The 11,939-nt window shown below is 32.7% G+C and overlaps 1 protein-coding gene across 4 annotated transcripts; it reads right to left on the bottom strand.

Moving 5' to 3' along the window:
* Positions 1–4,877: 4,877 nt before the first annotated feature.
* LOC141712667 (protein FAR-RED IMPAIRED RESPONSE 1-like) lies at positions 4,878–11,421 on the bottom strand. Of its 4 annotated transcripts, XM_074515689.1 has the most exons (9): positions 11,285–11,421; positions 8,068–10,371; positions 7,868–7,918; positions 6,976–7,044; positions 6,796–6,864; positions 6,628–6,696; positions 6,454–6,522; positions 5,289–5,358; positions 4,878–5,193 (listed from the first exon to the last, which is right to left on the bottom strand). In XM_074515689.1, coding segments are annotated over exons 2-9 (2,670 nt in total). In that variant the 5' UTR covers positions 10,339–10,371; positions 11,285–11,421; the 3' UTR covers positions 4,878–5,191. The 4 variants fall into 4 exon arrangements, 1 of the variants encoding a protein (XP_074371790.1); XR_012571641.1 differs by lacking the exons at positions 4,878–5,193; positions 5,289–5,358; positions 6,454–6,522 and having other exon boundaries at positions 6,684–6,696; positions 8,073–10,371; XR_012571639.1 differs by lacking the exons at positions 4,878–5,193; positions 5,289–5,358; positions 6,454–6,522; positions 6,628–6,696 and having other exon boundaries at positions 6,795–6,864; positions 6,976–7,110.
* Positions 11,422–11,939: the final 518 nt, after the last annotated feature.

Genomic DNA, 11,939 nt, shown 5'->3' with positions numbered 1-11,939 from the left:
ATGAAAGATCGAGGCCCATTCAGTTATTTTCTAGGTCTCGAGGTTAGCAGATCAGACACTGGGTTCTTCATCTCACAAAAGAGATATACACTCGAACTTCTACGTGAGTTTGGTATGTCTTCAGCTAGTCCACTCAAGTTTCCCATGGATTCTCATCTGAAACTAACTCCAACGACTGGCATACCTATCACTGATCCTCATGAATATCAACGATTGATTGTAAAATTGATCTATTTGATGGTTATAAGGCCCAACATCATCTTCCCAGTTCATGTAATATATGCATCAGCCAACAGATGCACACATGACTGCTGCTAAGAAGCTACTTCGTTACCTTGTGAGTGACCCTGCTCAAGGAATTTTGCTGACTTCTACATTTTCAATTGCTATTCAAGCATACTCGGACAGTGATTGGGCCAACTGTCCAGTGACTCGCAGGTCCACATTTGGCTTATGTCTTCTCCTAGGTGACTCTCATGTTAGTTGGAAGTCCAAAAAAACAAAATGTAGTGGCTCGTTCAACTGCCAAAGCAGAGTATCGCGCCATGACCTTGACTTCGTGTGAAATCACTTGGCTCACGGCTCTTCTAAAAGACATGGGTCTGTCTAATCTCCCTCCTACAACCTTGAATTCTGATAACCAAGAAGCCTTGTCTATTGTAGCAAATCCGGTTATGCATGAACGCACCAAACATATCGAAGTCGACTGCCACTTCGTGCGAGACAACGTCAAATCTGGTGCCATTAAAACTGCTCATGTCCCTTCACAATCTCAGCTGGCAGATCTCCTTACAAATCCGTTATCAGTCAAGCAACACTACTTTCTTTTGGACAAACTTGGAGCTGCTGCCAACACCCCAGCTCAACTTGAGGGGAAGTGAAGAAGGATATCTGCTCTTGCCACCTTTGCATAGTGTTTGTCTTTACATGCATGGACCACCTATTTCTCTCATTAGATACTTTTATTTATTTCTATTATGTATAAGGTTACAAAGGACATTTACTAGTCTGTGGTTGCTACAATATTCCAACGTATCTCCTCATCTTCTATATAGAGGGAGTAGATCTGTATTTACCAGCATGAATGAATATTATATCGTCTTTGCCTCTGATATTTATTTCTCACTTCCAAATTTGCATATTGTTCATTTAGTATATTAATCATTAATATATACTAGCCTAAACCCGTGCGATTCACTGATTGTTTTTAATATTAAATAATTTTTGAATTTAATTTGAAGTAAAAAATTTAAACTCTGAAATTTATTTATTAGAAATTTTTGATTATATGATTTGATAATTATTTTAAATATGCATGTGTATAATTTAGTGAAATTTTAGTTTTAAAAAAATATCACTGATTGCAGGATTTAGTTTGTTGAAATTCATAGGCGTGTTTACAAAAGATAATTACGTTTTAATTAAAAGATAAATTTTAGCTCATATCAATGGTAAACGAATTATCTTTACTTTGGTATACCGAACAAATCTAACTAATTATATTCAAATTTATTTTGGTTTGATTTTGTTTAAACCCGGATCAACGATAAAAAATTTGTGTATCAACAATAAAAATTTATGTTAACCCGAATAAAAGTACTTATTATTTTATTTTAGCTGGTATAGTTATTTTCTTATTTTAATTTTGATTTATCATGAATCAATAGTATAATTTTTTTAGCCCGGATGTATAGCATGTATTGATTTATTTTAGTTCAACGCAAATATACTGACAAAGAAATCATCTCTATTTTCATTTTATTAAAATAGTTTTAGATATTACAGAAATTGAAAAACCCCGTAATTATATAAATCCAAACATTTTACACGCATGTCTACAATCAATTTTTTAATATTTCTGCTATTACGGTCGGATCCCTGTTATCCCACAATCCTCAGCCTACATTATACCTAACAACGAATTAGGTTGACTTTAATTATATTTTAATACAAATCAATAATATAAATATTACCTTTAGTTTGAATTTAATTTTAGTTCTAGCGTACATTATTTTGTTTTAGCCTTAAACCCGTTATATCAACCATCTAATTACATTTAGTTTATTTTTAATTTTATTTTAATTGTGGTTAACTATTATTTTGTTTTAAGCCGAATAGATAACATATTTTATTTTATTCTGATGACATTATATCGACAACGCATTATGTTGTAGTCTGTTTGATAAAATATATTTTAGTTAGATCAGTAGTTTTTATTATATTGTTTTACCCTGAGGTAACAAATCTTGGTTTTAGTATCAGACCGTTATGTCAACCAAATCCATATTTAGTTTTTTGTTTAATTTTATTTTCGCCCTGAATGAATATTATTATGTTTTAGACCGAATTGATGATATGTATAATTTTATTTTAGTCTGATGGTATTATATATGCCAAATGAATTTCTTTTCAATTTATTTTGTTTTCGTTTGTTTATTTTTTTGTTTTAACCTGATGACATTATATCGAACAAACGAATTTGTTTTCAAATTTTTATCAGTCTTTATTATTTTAGTTTAATCCAAGGCGGCAAATACAACTAATTGTACGTAATTTATTTTTATTTTTGATTTAGGATTAGATCAATAGTATAATTTTATTTAATAGTATATATTATTTTGTTTAATCAAAGACATTAGACATATTATAATTCTATTTGTATTTATATTTTTATATATTGTGAGTAGTAATCTATTTATGAGAGTGTTTTATTTTAATTATTACTATGATTACAGTGATCAGCCGACTATCAACCAAATTTTTATTGTTTCATTTTTAATATAATAATATATATAGATATATAACCAAGAAAAAAAGTTTGAAACTGTGGGTGAGTAGCTCGGTGATTATTTTGTATGAGAGTCCGCGTGGATTACCTGTTCGAAGGTTGAAAATCTTTTGGGACGCATAATTTAGACAGAAATTTGTGATAGAATCAGAATTGTACTTAAATATGGTGACCATCGATATTTGAGTCCATTATTAATTTATACACGTAATGTTGTATATGTTTTAATATCAATCAAATCAATAAAGTAAGTTAACGTCAATTTTAATATTAATATTATATTTATATTAATAAAGGCAGTTAAGTAATTTCATGAGTATCGACCGACTATCAAACTTTTAATGTTTAGTCTATTATAAAATAGTATAAATAGATGGGATAATATATAGATCTTTTTTATTGTTTTTTCGTGGTGATTCTAAAAATATTTCAATTTCTATATGCGTTTAACTTTCTGATATTATGTTGGTGTTTGACTTTCTATTTCAAACTTAAGTCGTTTGTATTTCAAGGTATCACTATTATATATACTTTTAATTAAAGTCAAAAGATTATCTTAATCTTTTTTAAATAATTAGATCTTGACAAATTAAGATATGAATTAGGCTGAAATTTTTTCGATATTTATGCGATCCAAATAAGATAAAAAGAAATGATATGTACATTTAGATAGTAATTATCCAAACATGGTCCAGTGACAAACTTACGATATAATCTATTAACATTATTCAAAGAAATCAATAATTAAAAAACTTCAAAGAGTATATGATTTTTTCGAGGGATTTTTTTAAAATACATTATCTTTTTTTAAAAATATATCGAAAATACTGTCATTTTTAACTTTTTTTCAGAAATATAATTTTTTAAATTTTATTTTCAAAAATACGATTTGCAACCTTTGCAATCTGTTAATGCAACTTTATTTTATTTTTTTCAAAGTTAATTTTAATATTGATTTGGGTTGCAAATAAACACAACAAATGCAATCTTAAAATGGATCTTTCAAAATTTTAATTATGTCACATAACATGTTACAGAGGTTGCAAACCGTATTTTTGATACAAGTGATTAAGTTGCATAATAAGTTGCAGAGGTTGCAAACAATTTTAATTAAATGAAACTTAAAAAATTATAATTTTGAAATAAACTTTAAAAATGGTAGCATTTTTGAAAATAAATATAAAAATATAGATATTTTGAATAATTTTCCTTTGGGTACTTATTTTGCATGCATATACAAACGGGACATATTTTGCTATGACGTAAATTATTGATACACAAGTTTGAAGCACACATTTTATATTTGTTATCTCATTATCTAATGTCATTTTTAAGAACTTAAATTTCATTTTTTTTTTACAGAAAAGAGCTTATATTAACTTCTCAAATCCCCCTGCACAATCGAAGCAAATGCAGGTGGTAAATCATGAACAGCCAAACTACGTTCCGGGAGACAATAGGATGCCATTGCAATGGAATGAGCAGCAGTATTAGCATAATTTTTAAATTCTACATTCTGTCAAATCACATATCCAGATAACCAAAGGAAAATGTCATTGTACCACATATTTTTCCAATAGTCCATAACTTTTCTAGTAATAATAAAGACCCTCATGCTTACACAAATTACAAATTATCATGTCATATCATTTGGTAAAAAATTGATAAAAAGAGTTGGTCCATAACACTACTCATAACCAAAACCTAAAATCTAGTACAAATTTATTTAAATTCAAAAACATTCAAATATTATTAAAAATTGAGAAATTAAAAGAACTAAACTCACGTCGTTTAAAATTCTTAAGATGGAACAAATTTCATGTCCCGAGACACAACGCAATCTAAGCTAACGTAAAACTTGAAGATGCAACTACATAGAAAGAAACGTACACAGCTGAGAAGAAACCACGAATTGCCAGTGAAACTGTAGCAACATGGTTCTTCACCTTTCTAGTTTTTGGTTCAATAAACAGTGTAAGCTTCAAGAAAGACGTTTCTTAAAAACATCTCAAGACAGAATCAACATCTAGGATGTCGATTACAGGGGACTGAAACCAATTACCAACAGAATAGTTTGAAGTAAGAGCCGAAACCATAAAAACTTACTGCAGTAGAATCTGATCCGAAAGCATCTTATAGTTCCAAGTAAGATATTCTATCATAAGCAACAATGATTGACTTTTCAAAGGTGTATCCAACTAAAAATGCATACAGGACGGCCAACCAACAAGGTACAGATTCCCTTCATGCAATCCCACGAGTTTACAAAAAAAGTACAACATTGGAAAAAATATGTAAAAAACTGGAGCCTAATCTCTAACTTGACATTAATGTGCGAAATGCTTTGACTGCATCTGTTTTGATTGCATGGCATGCAAAAGCACAGGCCTCACATCAGAGTGGTCCTGTAAAACAGGAAAACAAGTAAAAGAGAAAACATCTTATAAGCCCAACCTAACAATATAACAAGAAAATCTAATTCAGGAACAATAGGCTATACAATATTTCGCAGATTGTGCTGCACGTTGATGCAACCCCTGCATGGTTTGTTGCCTGAAATTAAGTTGCCCCTACAAAATGATATATGGAGTAGTAAAACATGTCAATAAAACACATCAGTTACGACTTACGGGAGAATTATAAAATAAAGTTATGACTTCTGTATTGAAGATCAAATAAGTTAAAAAAATATGCACTTCTAGCCCATCTTTGTTGCATGTAACATGAATCTTGAGACTTTGTAATTGTGGGCACAACTTACCAACTATGATTCTCTGATTAAATTGTTAAGAGCTTAGCGGCAGGACAACTTCCCTCTCCCCTATGAGTCTATAACCAAGGTCACAGGTTAGTTTCCTTGTTCACCCTCCCCGTATACACAACGTCATTTATTGAACAATATGTAACTAATAGCCCCCCCACCCCCTCCTAAAAAACGACCTCCCTTTATTCGTAAATAGTGACACTGGCATCTTTGTATTAGATAGGGGTGAGCAAATATAAAAACGAAACCAGACCGAAAGATTAAAAACCAAACCGACAAAAACGAAAAAAAATGTAACCGAACTGATGGAACGGTCTGGTAACGGTTTTATGTTATCTTTAAAAATAATTATTATATTATTTTATACAGATATGATTATATGCACTTATCCCACACTATGTAAGCTAATTTATTCGATCACAGTTATAGTTTATTGTATCACATTCTCACATCCTAATAATTTTATTATGTTTTAAGTTAAATTATTTTTTTCTTCTCCTACACAAATTTTCTTCTGATTATGATTTTTACCCCACTGTTTAAAGTTTACCATCTTCAACGCGTGTACTAGCTAGTAGCTAGGTTGCTGGTTATGTAAACAAGATCGTAAAAGATCACACATCATGGGCTAATATAACACGAAAAACCTTCCTTTTTCTTAGCATTATATTAAATTATAACAGGAAACCGAACCGACATGCATAGTTTGATAACGGTTTTCGTTAAAAACCGAGCCGAACCGACACGTGCACACCCCTAGTATCAGAGTCCTTTATAGGGGAGGTGGACTCTTATTTAAATAAATTTATAATCCAACCTTACAATCAGAAATTTAAACAGCTGTTACTCTATTTTTAAAGTATGTGCAGTCGTGCATCACAAATATATGTCAGTTTCATACCAGCCCAACCAATCTTTGTTGAGACAGTAGATGTGCATCATGCAGTGATACTGTGGAATTTAGTTGTCCCTGAAATATATGCATAGCCATATCCAGACACTCTCGTCAAATTCCAGTAGAAAAACTAAACAGTTAAAACAATGAAGATAAACACAGAAATAATATTTTTGTTACCAGTTCCTGCATGCTCTGTTGATTGCCAAAATAATCATTGCGGTTCAAAGATAAGGAACTTGATGCATCCTAAATAATAAAGAGGGAGACAATTCTAGTCATTACACATATATATGCATAATAAAGCTCTTAACAAATGCATAGCTATAACTGGATATCTCAGCTTACCATTCCATGAACTTTTTGTTGAGTTCCAAAATAGGCATCAAGGGATGGAACTCTTGTGTTTAGTTGCTCCTAAATTAAGTATGAAAATATGGATCTAAGATATGCCATCCAAGTCCAAAAAATACATGGTTGACACTTAACACTATAATATTTAGACCACTGTTAGAATAATGCCCATACCATCACTTGTACGCCCTCCTGTGACTCATAACAACAATCAAAAGTAGGTGCTCTAAACTCAGAATGTGCCTACAACATGGAACCACGATACATCAAATCCTCATTGATACCATCTGGCGGTCTATTGCTTCCAATCTACAATTAAAAAGCATCATGTACAAGTAGAAAGCAGGGTTGTCCTAGGTATTATAAATTCGGGCCTTTTAAAAGGTGAAAACTAATTTCTTTTAAAAAAATTATATTATGCTATATCAGATTTATTTTTCCAACTTTATTTAATGCAGAGTTTAATTGAATTACATGGCCTATTTCTTGTAGGTCAGTATTATAATATAATATAGCCCAGGCACTTTACTCTAGTGCTTCACAACTTGACAACTCTAACTGTAAAACACCAGATTATGAACTGCCCTGGAAATAAAACAGAAATTAAATAGAGGATGAGAGATAAAGAATGGGTGAAGACATGTGTAGACATTTTCAGGAGAATAGATAATTAGAGGTGGAGAATGACATGTTAATAAAAGAGAGATAGACAGACATGAAAAGTATGAAAGTAAAAATAAGGGACAGAGGGAGCAGGGAAAGTAATGTTGTAATAAGATATAAAAAAGTAAAATGTAACCTGAATAAATATATAAAATTGTTTAAGGGGTATTTAAGCGTCCTGGAAATCAAAAAATTGGCAGATGTGTTATTTAAAAATAAATAAATTAAAATCATGATTATGACAATAAAAGGCATTTTTGAGCAAAAAGAAAAGGCTTTTTTGAGGCCCTCGAAACTTGGAGGCCTAAAGCAATTGATTTATTAGCTTAGAGGGAGGCCACCCCTGGTATTATGTTTTTTTCCTAACCCCTGGTAGAACGTAAACTAGAAAATAAATACATACCAGCTGTTGCCATCCCATGTGCATTCCTATTGCCTCGGACTCTAGCAGTACCTGAATTGAAGACCAAACAATCTACTCAGATCCATGGCATTATTAAGAAAATTTAAAGACTTCACAAGCATAATAAACACAAACATGCATGCCAAATGATCCCAATTAAAAGTTCAAATTAAGACAAACCCGCACACAGACCAACATACCTTACCCTTTCTGGACCCACAACTTTCTTTAGTTCTTTTTCTTGTACAGTTGTCTTGGCTTACTTCTTCTAAATCATGAAGACTGCGAAGTGATGGAGAACAAGGCTCCAACAAACTTTGAATGGAAAATTTTATTTTCTCACATTTTCTCAAAGCTTCTTCCAGAGCTTTAAATGCTATGTTGTAGCTCTCTTCAGATAAAGACCCTTCGTCACCCAGCTTAAGGGCTCGTCGACAGAGATTGTTGTATCGTTGATTTCGTGATTCAGCCACTTCCAGATGCCCCGTATTTTGCCTACTCTTTGCATCCTTTGTCCAGCGTTTTAAAATATATTGAGATGGAATATTATGGATGCCACACATCTGCAGAACAATCATCACATGTCTACACAGGAAACCGTTGTACTCAAACAAGTGACAAGAGCAGAAAATACTAGAGGTCCTTTGATTCCAAATTATCACAAAATCTTGGTTCTCCTCAAAATCTTGAACCTTAACTATTTTAGTTGAACCATCTTCACTTTCTTTCTTTGGATGACAAGCAACCACACCCAAAACCTCAACTTGAAACTTTTTAAAAATAGCATGTGTATACATCAGTGCCATTTGTTTTCCAAATGGCGAGGGTGATCTTAAGCCGGGTTGTTTATGCCATGTCTCAAAATCTGCTTTTGCTTCCTCCTCAAAATTCTCATGTTGACATGCTTTGTATTGGTCTAAGAACTCCGTCAATGTAGTTTTTCGCTGTATAAATTTATCAAAGAAAGTATTAATACTTCCTAAACGTTGTGGTGTAGATATCCCAGCCAAGAAAATGTCTGTCATATATGTCGGAACCCACTGTTTGCAATCCTCATATAGAGACTGGATCCACGTGTCATTTCTTAAGCCGAATCTATCTACCATTTTCCACCATCTCTTTTCAAATTGTTCTTCCTTCCATGATTTTAAGACACATTTGTTAAATTTAGCAATAAAATTTTCATGTCGCCTCATGACATAACCAAGCTTCTCCTGAATCTTACTTAAAATATGCCATAAACAAAAACAATTGCGAGAATTTGGAAAGACTTCAGCTACTGCTTCTTTCAATGCTTTATCTTGATCGGTTAAAATTACTTTTGGAGCCCGTCCACCCATTGCTCTGAGCCATGCCTGCAGTCCCCAAACAAAATTGGATTTACCCTGCTCCGCAATAAACACACATCCAAGTGGCATGAACTGTGCATGATGGTTCACACCAATAAAGGGAGCAAAAGGCAACTTATATTCGTTCTTGATATAAGTAGTATCAAAGAATACTACATCAGAAAAGTGTTCATAGTCAAACCTTCCTTTGGCATCTACCCAGAAGACATTTCTCAATTGCTGTCCTGGATTCAAATCTATTGCAAAGAAAAAGTTAGGATTTTCAACTTGCATGTTTAGAAAATGTTCAAGCAATATCTGTGCATCTCCCTCCTTAAAAGCCAAATTATGTCTACTATCATTTTCAGTCTTCTTTTTCTCGACTTTCTTAATTGTACCCGATTTTCTAGACATTGAAACATATATCTCTTTTGTCCTTTCCCGGATAACATGCAAAGAAGTGACACGATTGCTACCTAACTCTATGTTCCCGCGACCACGAAGATAGTAGGCTTGATCTGGAAAAATTTCATGGTTATGCTCCTTGATGAAATCATTAATAAACCATCTCCCATCTTGTCTTCTCTTAACATGCATGCAAGCTTGGCAATCCGTTTTTGACAAGGATTCATTAGTCCGGCCTCGTTTGCGCTTGACAGGAGTGTTTTCTGTGTCATTTGCATCAAAAACAGATTGTGGATATTCAGTTGTCACAGATTCTCGCTTTTTGCCATATTTGGTACAAACGAATTTTGCATCAATGAACTTTCCAGATATTCTTGATCGCCGACTTGCCTTGGTTATGGTGAAAAATCCCACGGACTTCCCATATTCTTTATAAAATGTGAAGGCATCCTCTTTAGAATCGAACTCCATGCTGTCATGGGGCTCCAAGTCTTTATAAGAATTCACATCTACAACGCCTCTGGCATGCGCTCGGTGTTTACTGTTTGATGTGCATCCACCTGAAGTTTTTCCAGAGTACTCTTTGTCATTTTCAGCAGGCTGCAGAGAACCAGTAGTTGGTCCATCTCCATTAGGTGTTTTACATCCACAATTCTTTGCAATTCTGCTTAAATGTGATACACTATCTTCTACAACTTTTTGATGATCTTTTGATGGCAGATCAAGATCTAATACCATTGATGTCTGTCTTGAAAACGCTTTACAGAGTACCTAAAGGAAGGATAAAAGTACAGATAAATAGCAGCTATAAATTTGTAATTATATGTAGAGCTTGTAAAAGTCATATAAACACTGTTAGTTAGGATATGCGCTAAAAACAACGAGCATGTAAAATTGCACGCTCGGCCATTCTCTAAAAATCAGTCTCTTATCTCACTCTAAAAGGAAGATGCAATATACGCTACTCAGACTTATAAAGATCACTGATACATGATTCCAAGCCACTAGTTTTTTGACCTACAAAGCTGATGGCTGTGACATATGAACACAATCAACAACTGTAAACTTTAGGTAAGTACTATATGCTTGGATGTTGAAAACATTGAAGCTAAACTTATTTTACATTAAGACAGTCAGCCGCAATGTGCTAGAAGATCAACTCTTCAGCGGTATAGACTCATTTCTCATACACAATCCTATTCGTATTGCATATTCATATTATTAATCGTGCAACGTTGTATTGCGCATTGGTATTGTTTGTCACACGTGATATAACATTTCAATAGATTTCCATCATAACACGAGTAGATATGTCCTGCACCTAGCTTAAGGAAGTTTTATCTTTTCACCAGAGAACACAAAGGGGACAGAGAGAAGTGATGTGTATAATGTAAGTTTTGATGGTGAAACAGTTTCTCTGCCGGCGCTAGGGTGTGTTTATAATAACAATCATATTATAGTACAATCAAATTACTAGTTTGCAGGCTAAATTAATGAGGATTTTTAGTTAAATATAAATTCCATACAAAATGTAATTAACACAAGCAAATAGTAATTTTCTAGTGTGGTACGTGTGACAAAAAAAAACTAACACACACACTACCATGTGTAAAAAAAACATGAAATGAAGTAAAACAAAAACATTAGTAAACCAAAAGAAGATTTAGAATAAAGGTATGATTACATGAATTGGAGAAGCAGTTAATGAATTGAAGATCCAAGGTTGGAGAAGGCGAGTAGCAAGTACGCTTTCCCCAAATTGCAGTTAGGGTTTCAAATTCGCAATCTGCACTCGCATCTTACTCTACCCGCACTCGCCTGTCCTGTCAAGCCAGGATGGGCCAATATATTATTTGGGCCTTTGGCGTACTGGATCACTATTCATCCCCCAAAATAGCCCATTAATCTCTCTATATTTTTTGGACAAAGCCCGAACGCTTATATATGTTTGTTTATTTGGTTGATTAATTTTTGAAAAGGCTCATATTGTTTGTACTCGGTTCGTTGTGTAAATGAATGAAAAATGGGCCAGATCGCACAATTAGATATGTCAACCTGAACATATTCCTTTAATAAAACTTATTATTATTTTCAAAGAAGTTCTTAAAGTGTCAAATATTATTATTTTACAATCAGGTAAACTATTTTTGATAACTTTTATGCATTTTTTATCGGGACGAAGAAACTACGAAAATAAACTAGAAATGCAGTTGAACTTCAAAATTTAGTAAAAAAATTATAGTCTCAAATCTTGATTTTTAGCTAAAAAATTTAAAGGAAAATATTTTTAAGATCGATTGATATCATAATTTAACTATAATTTATTAATTTATATTAAT

Source organism: Apium graveolens, chromosome 3 (assembly GCF_009905375.1).
Source record: "Apium graveolens cultivar Ventura chromosome 3, ASM990537v1, whole genome shotgun sequence".
Classification (NCBI taxonomy): domain Eukaryota; kingdom Viridiplantae; phylum Streptophyta; class Magnoliopsida; order Apiales; family Apiaceae; genus Apium; species Apium graveolens.
Note: the sequence above shows the minus strand (reverse complement) of the source record. Positions and strands in the feature narration are given on the sequence as shown.

Coding starts and splice junctions, on each gene's coding strand:
- LOC141712667 (XM_074515689.1), bottom strand. CDS start 10,338: ATGGTATTAGATCTTGATCTGCCATCAAAAGATCATCAAAAAGTTGTA. Junction 7,919..8,067: donor GTGGGTCCAGAAAGGGTAAG/GTATGTTGGTCT, acceptor TCTTCAATTCAG/GTACTGCTAGAGTCCGAGGC. Junction 6,523..6,627: donor AACAGAGCATGCAGGAACTG/GTAACAAAAATA, acceptor CATATATTTCAG/GGACAACTAAATTCCACAGT.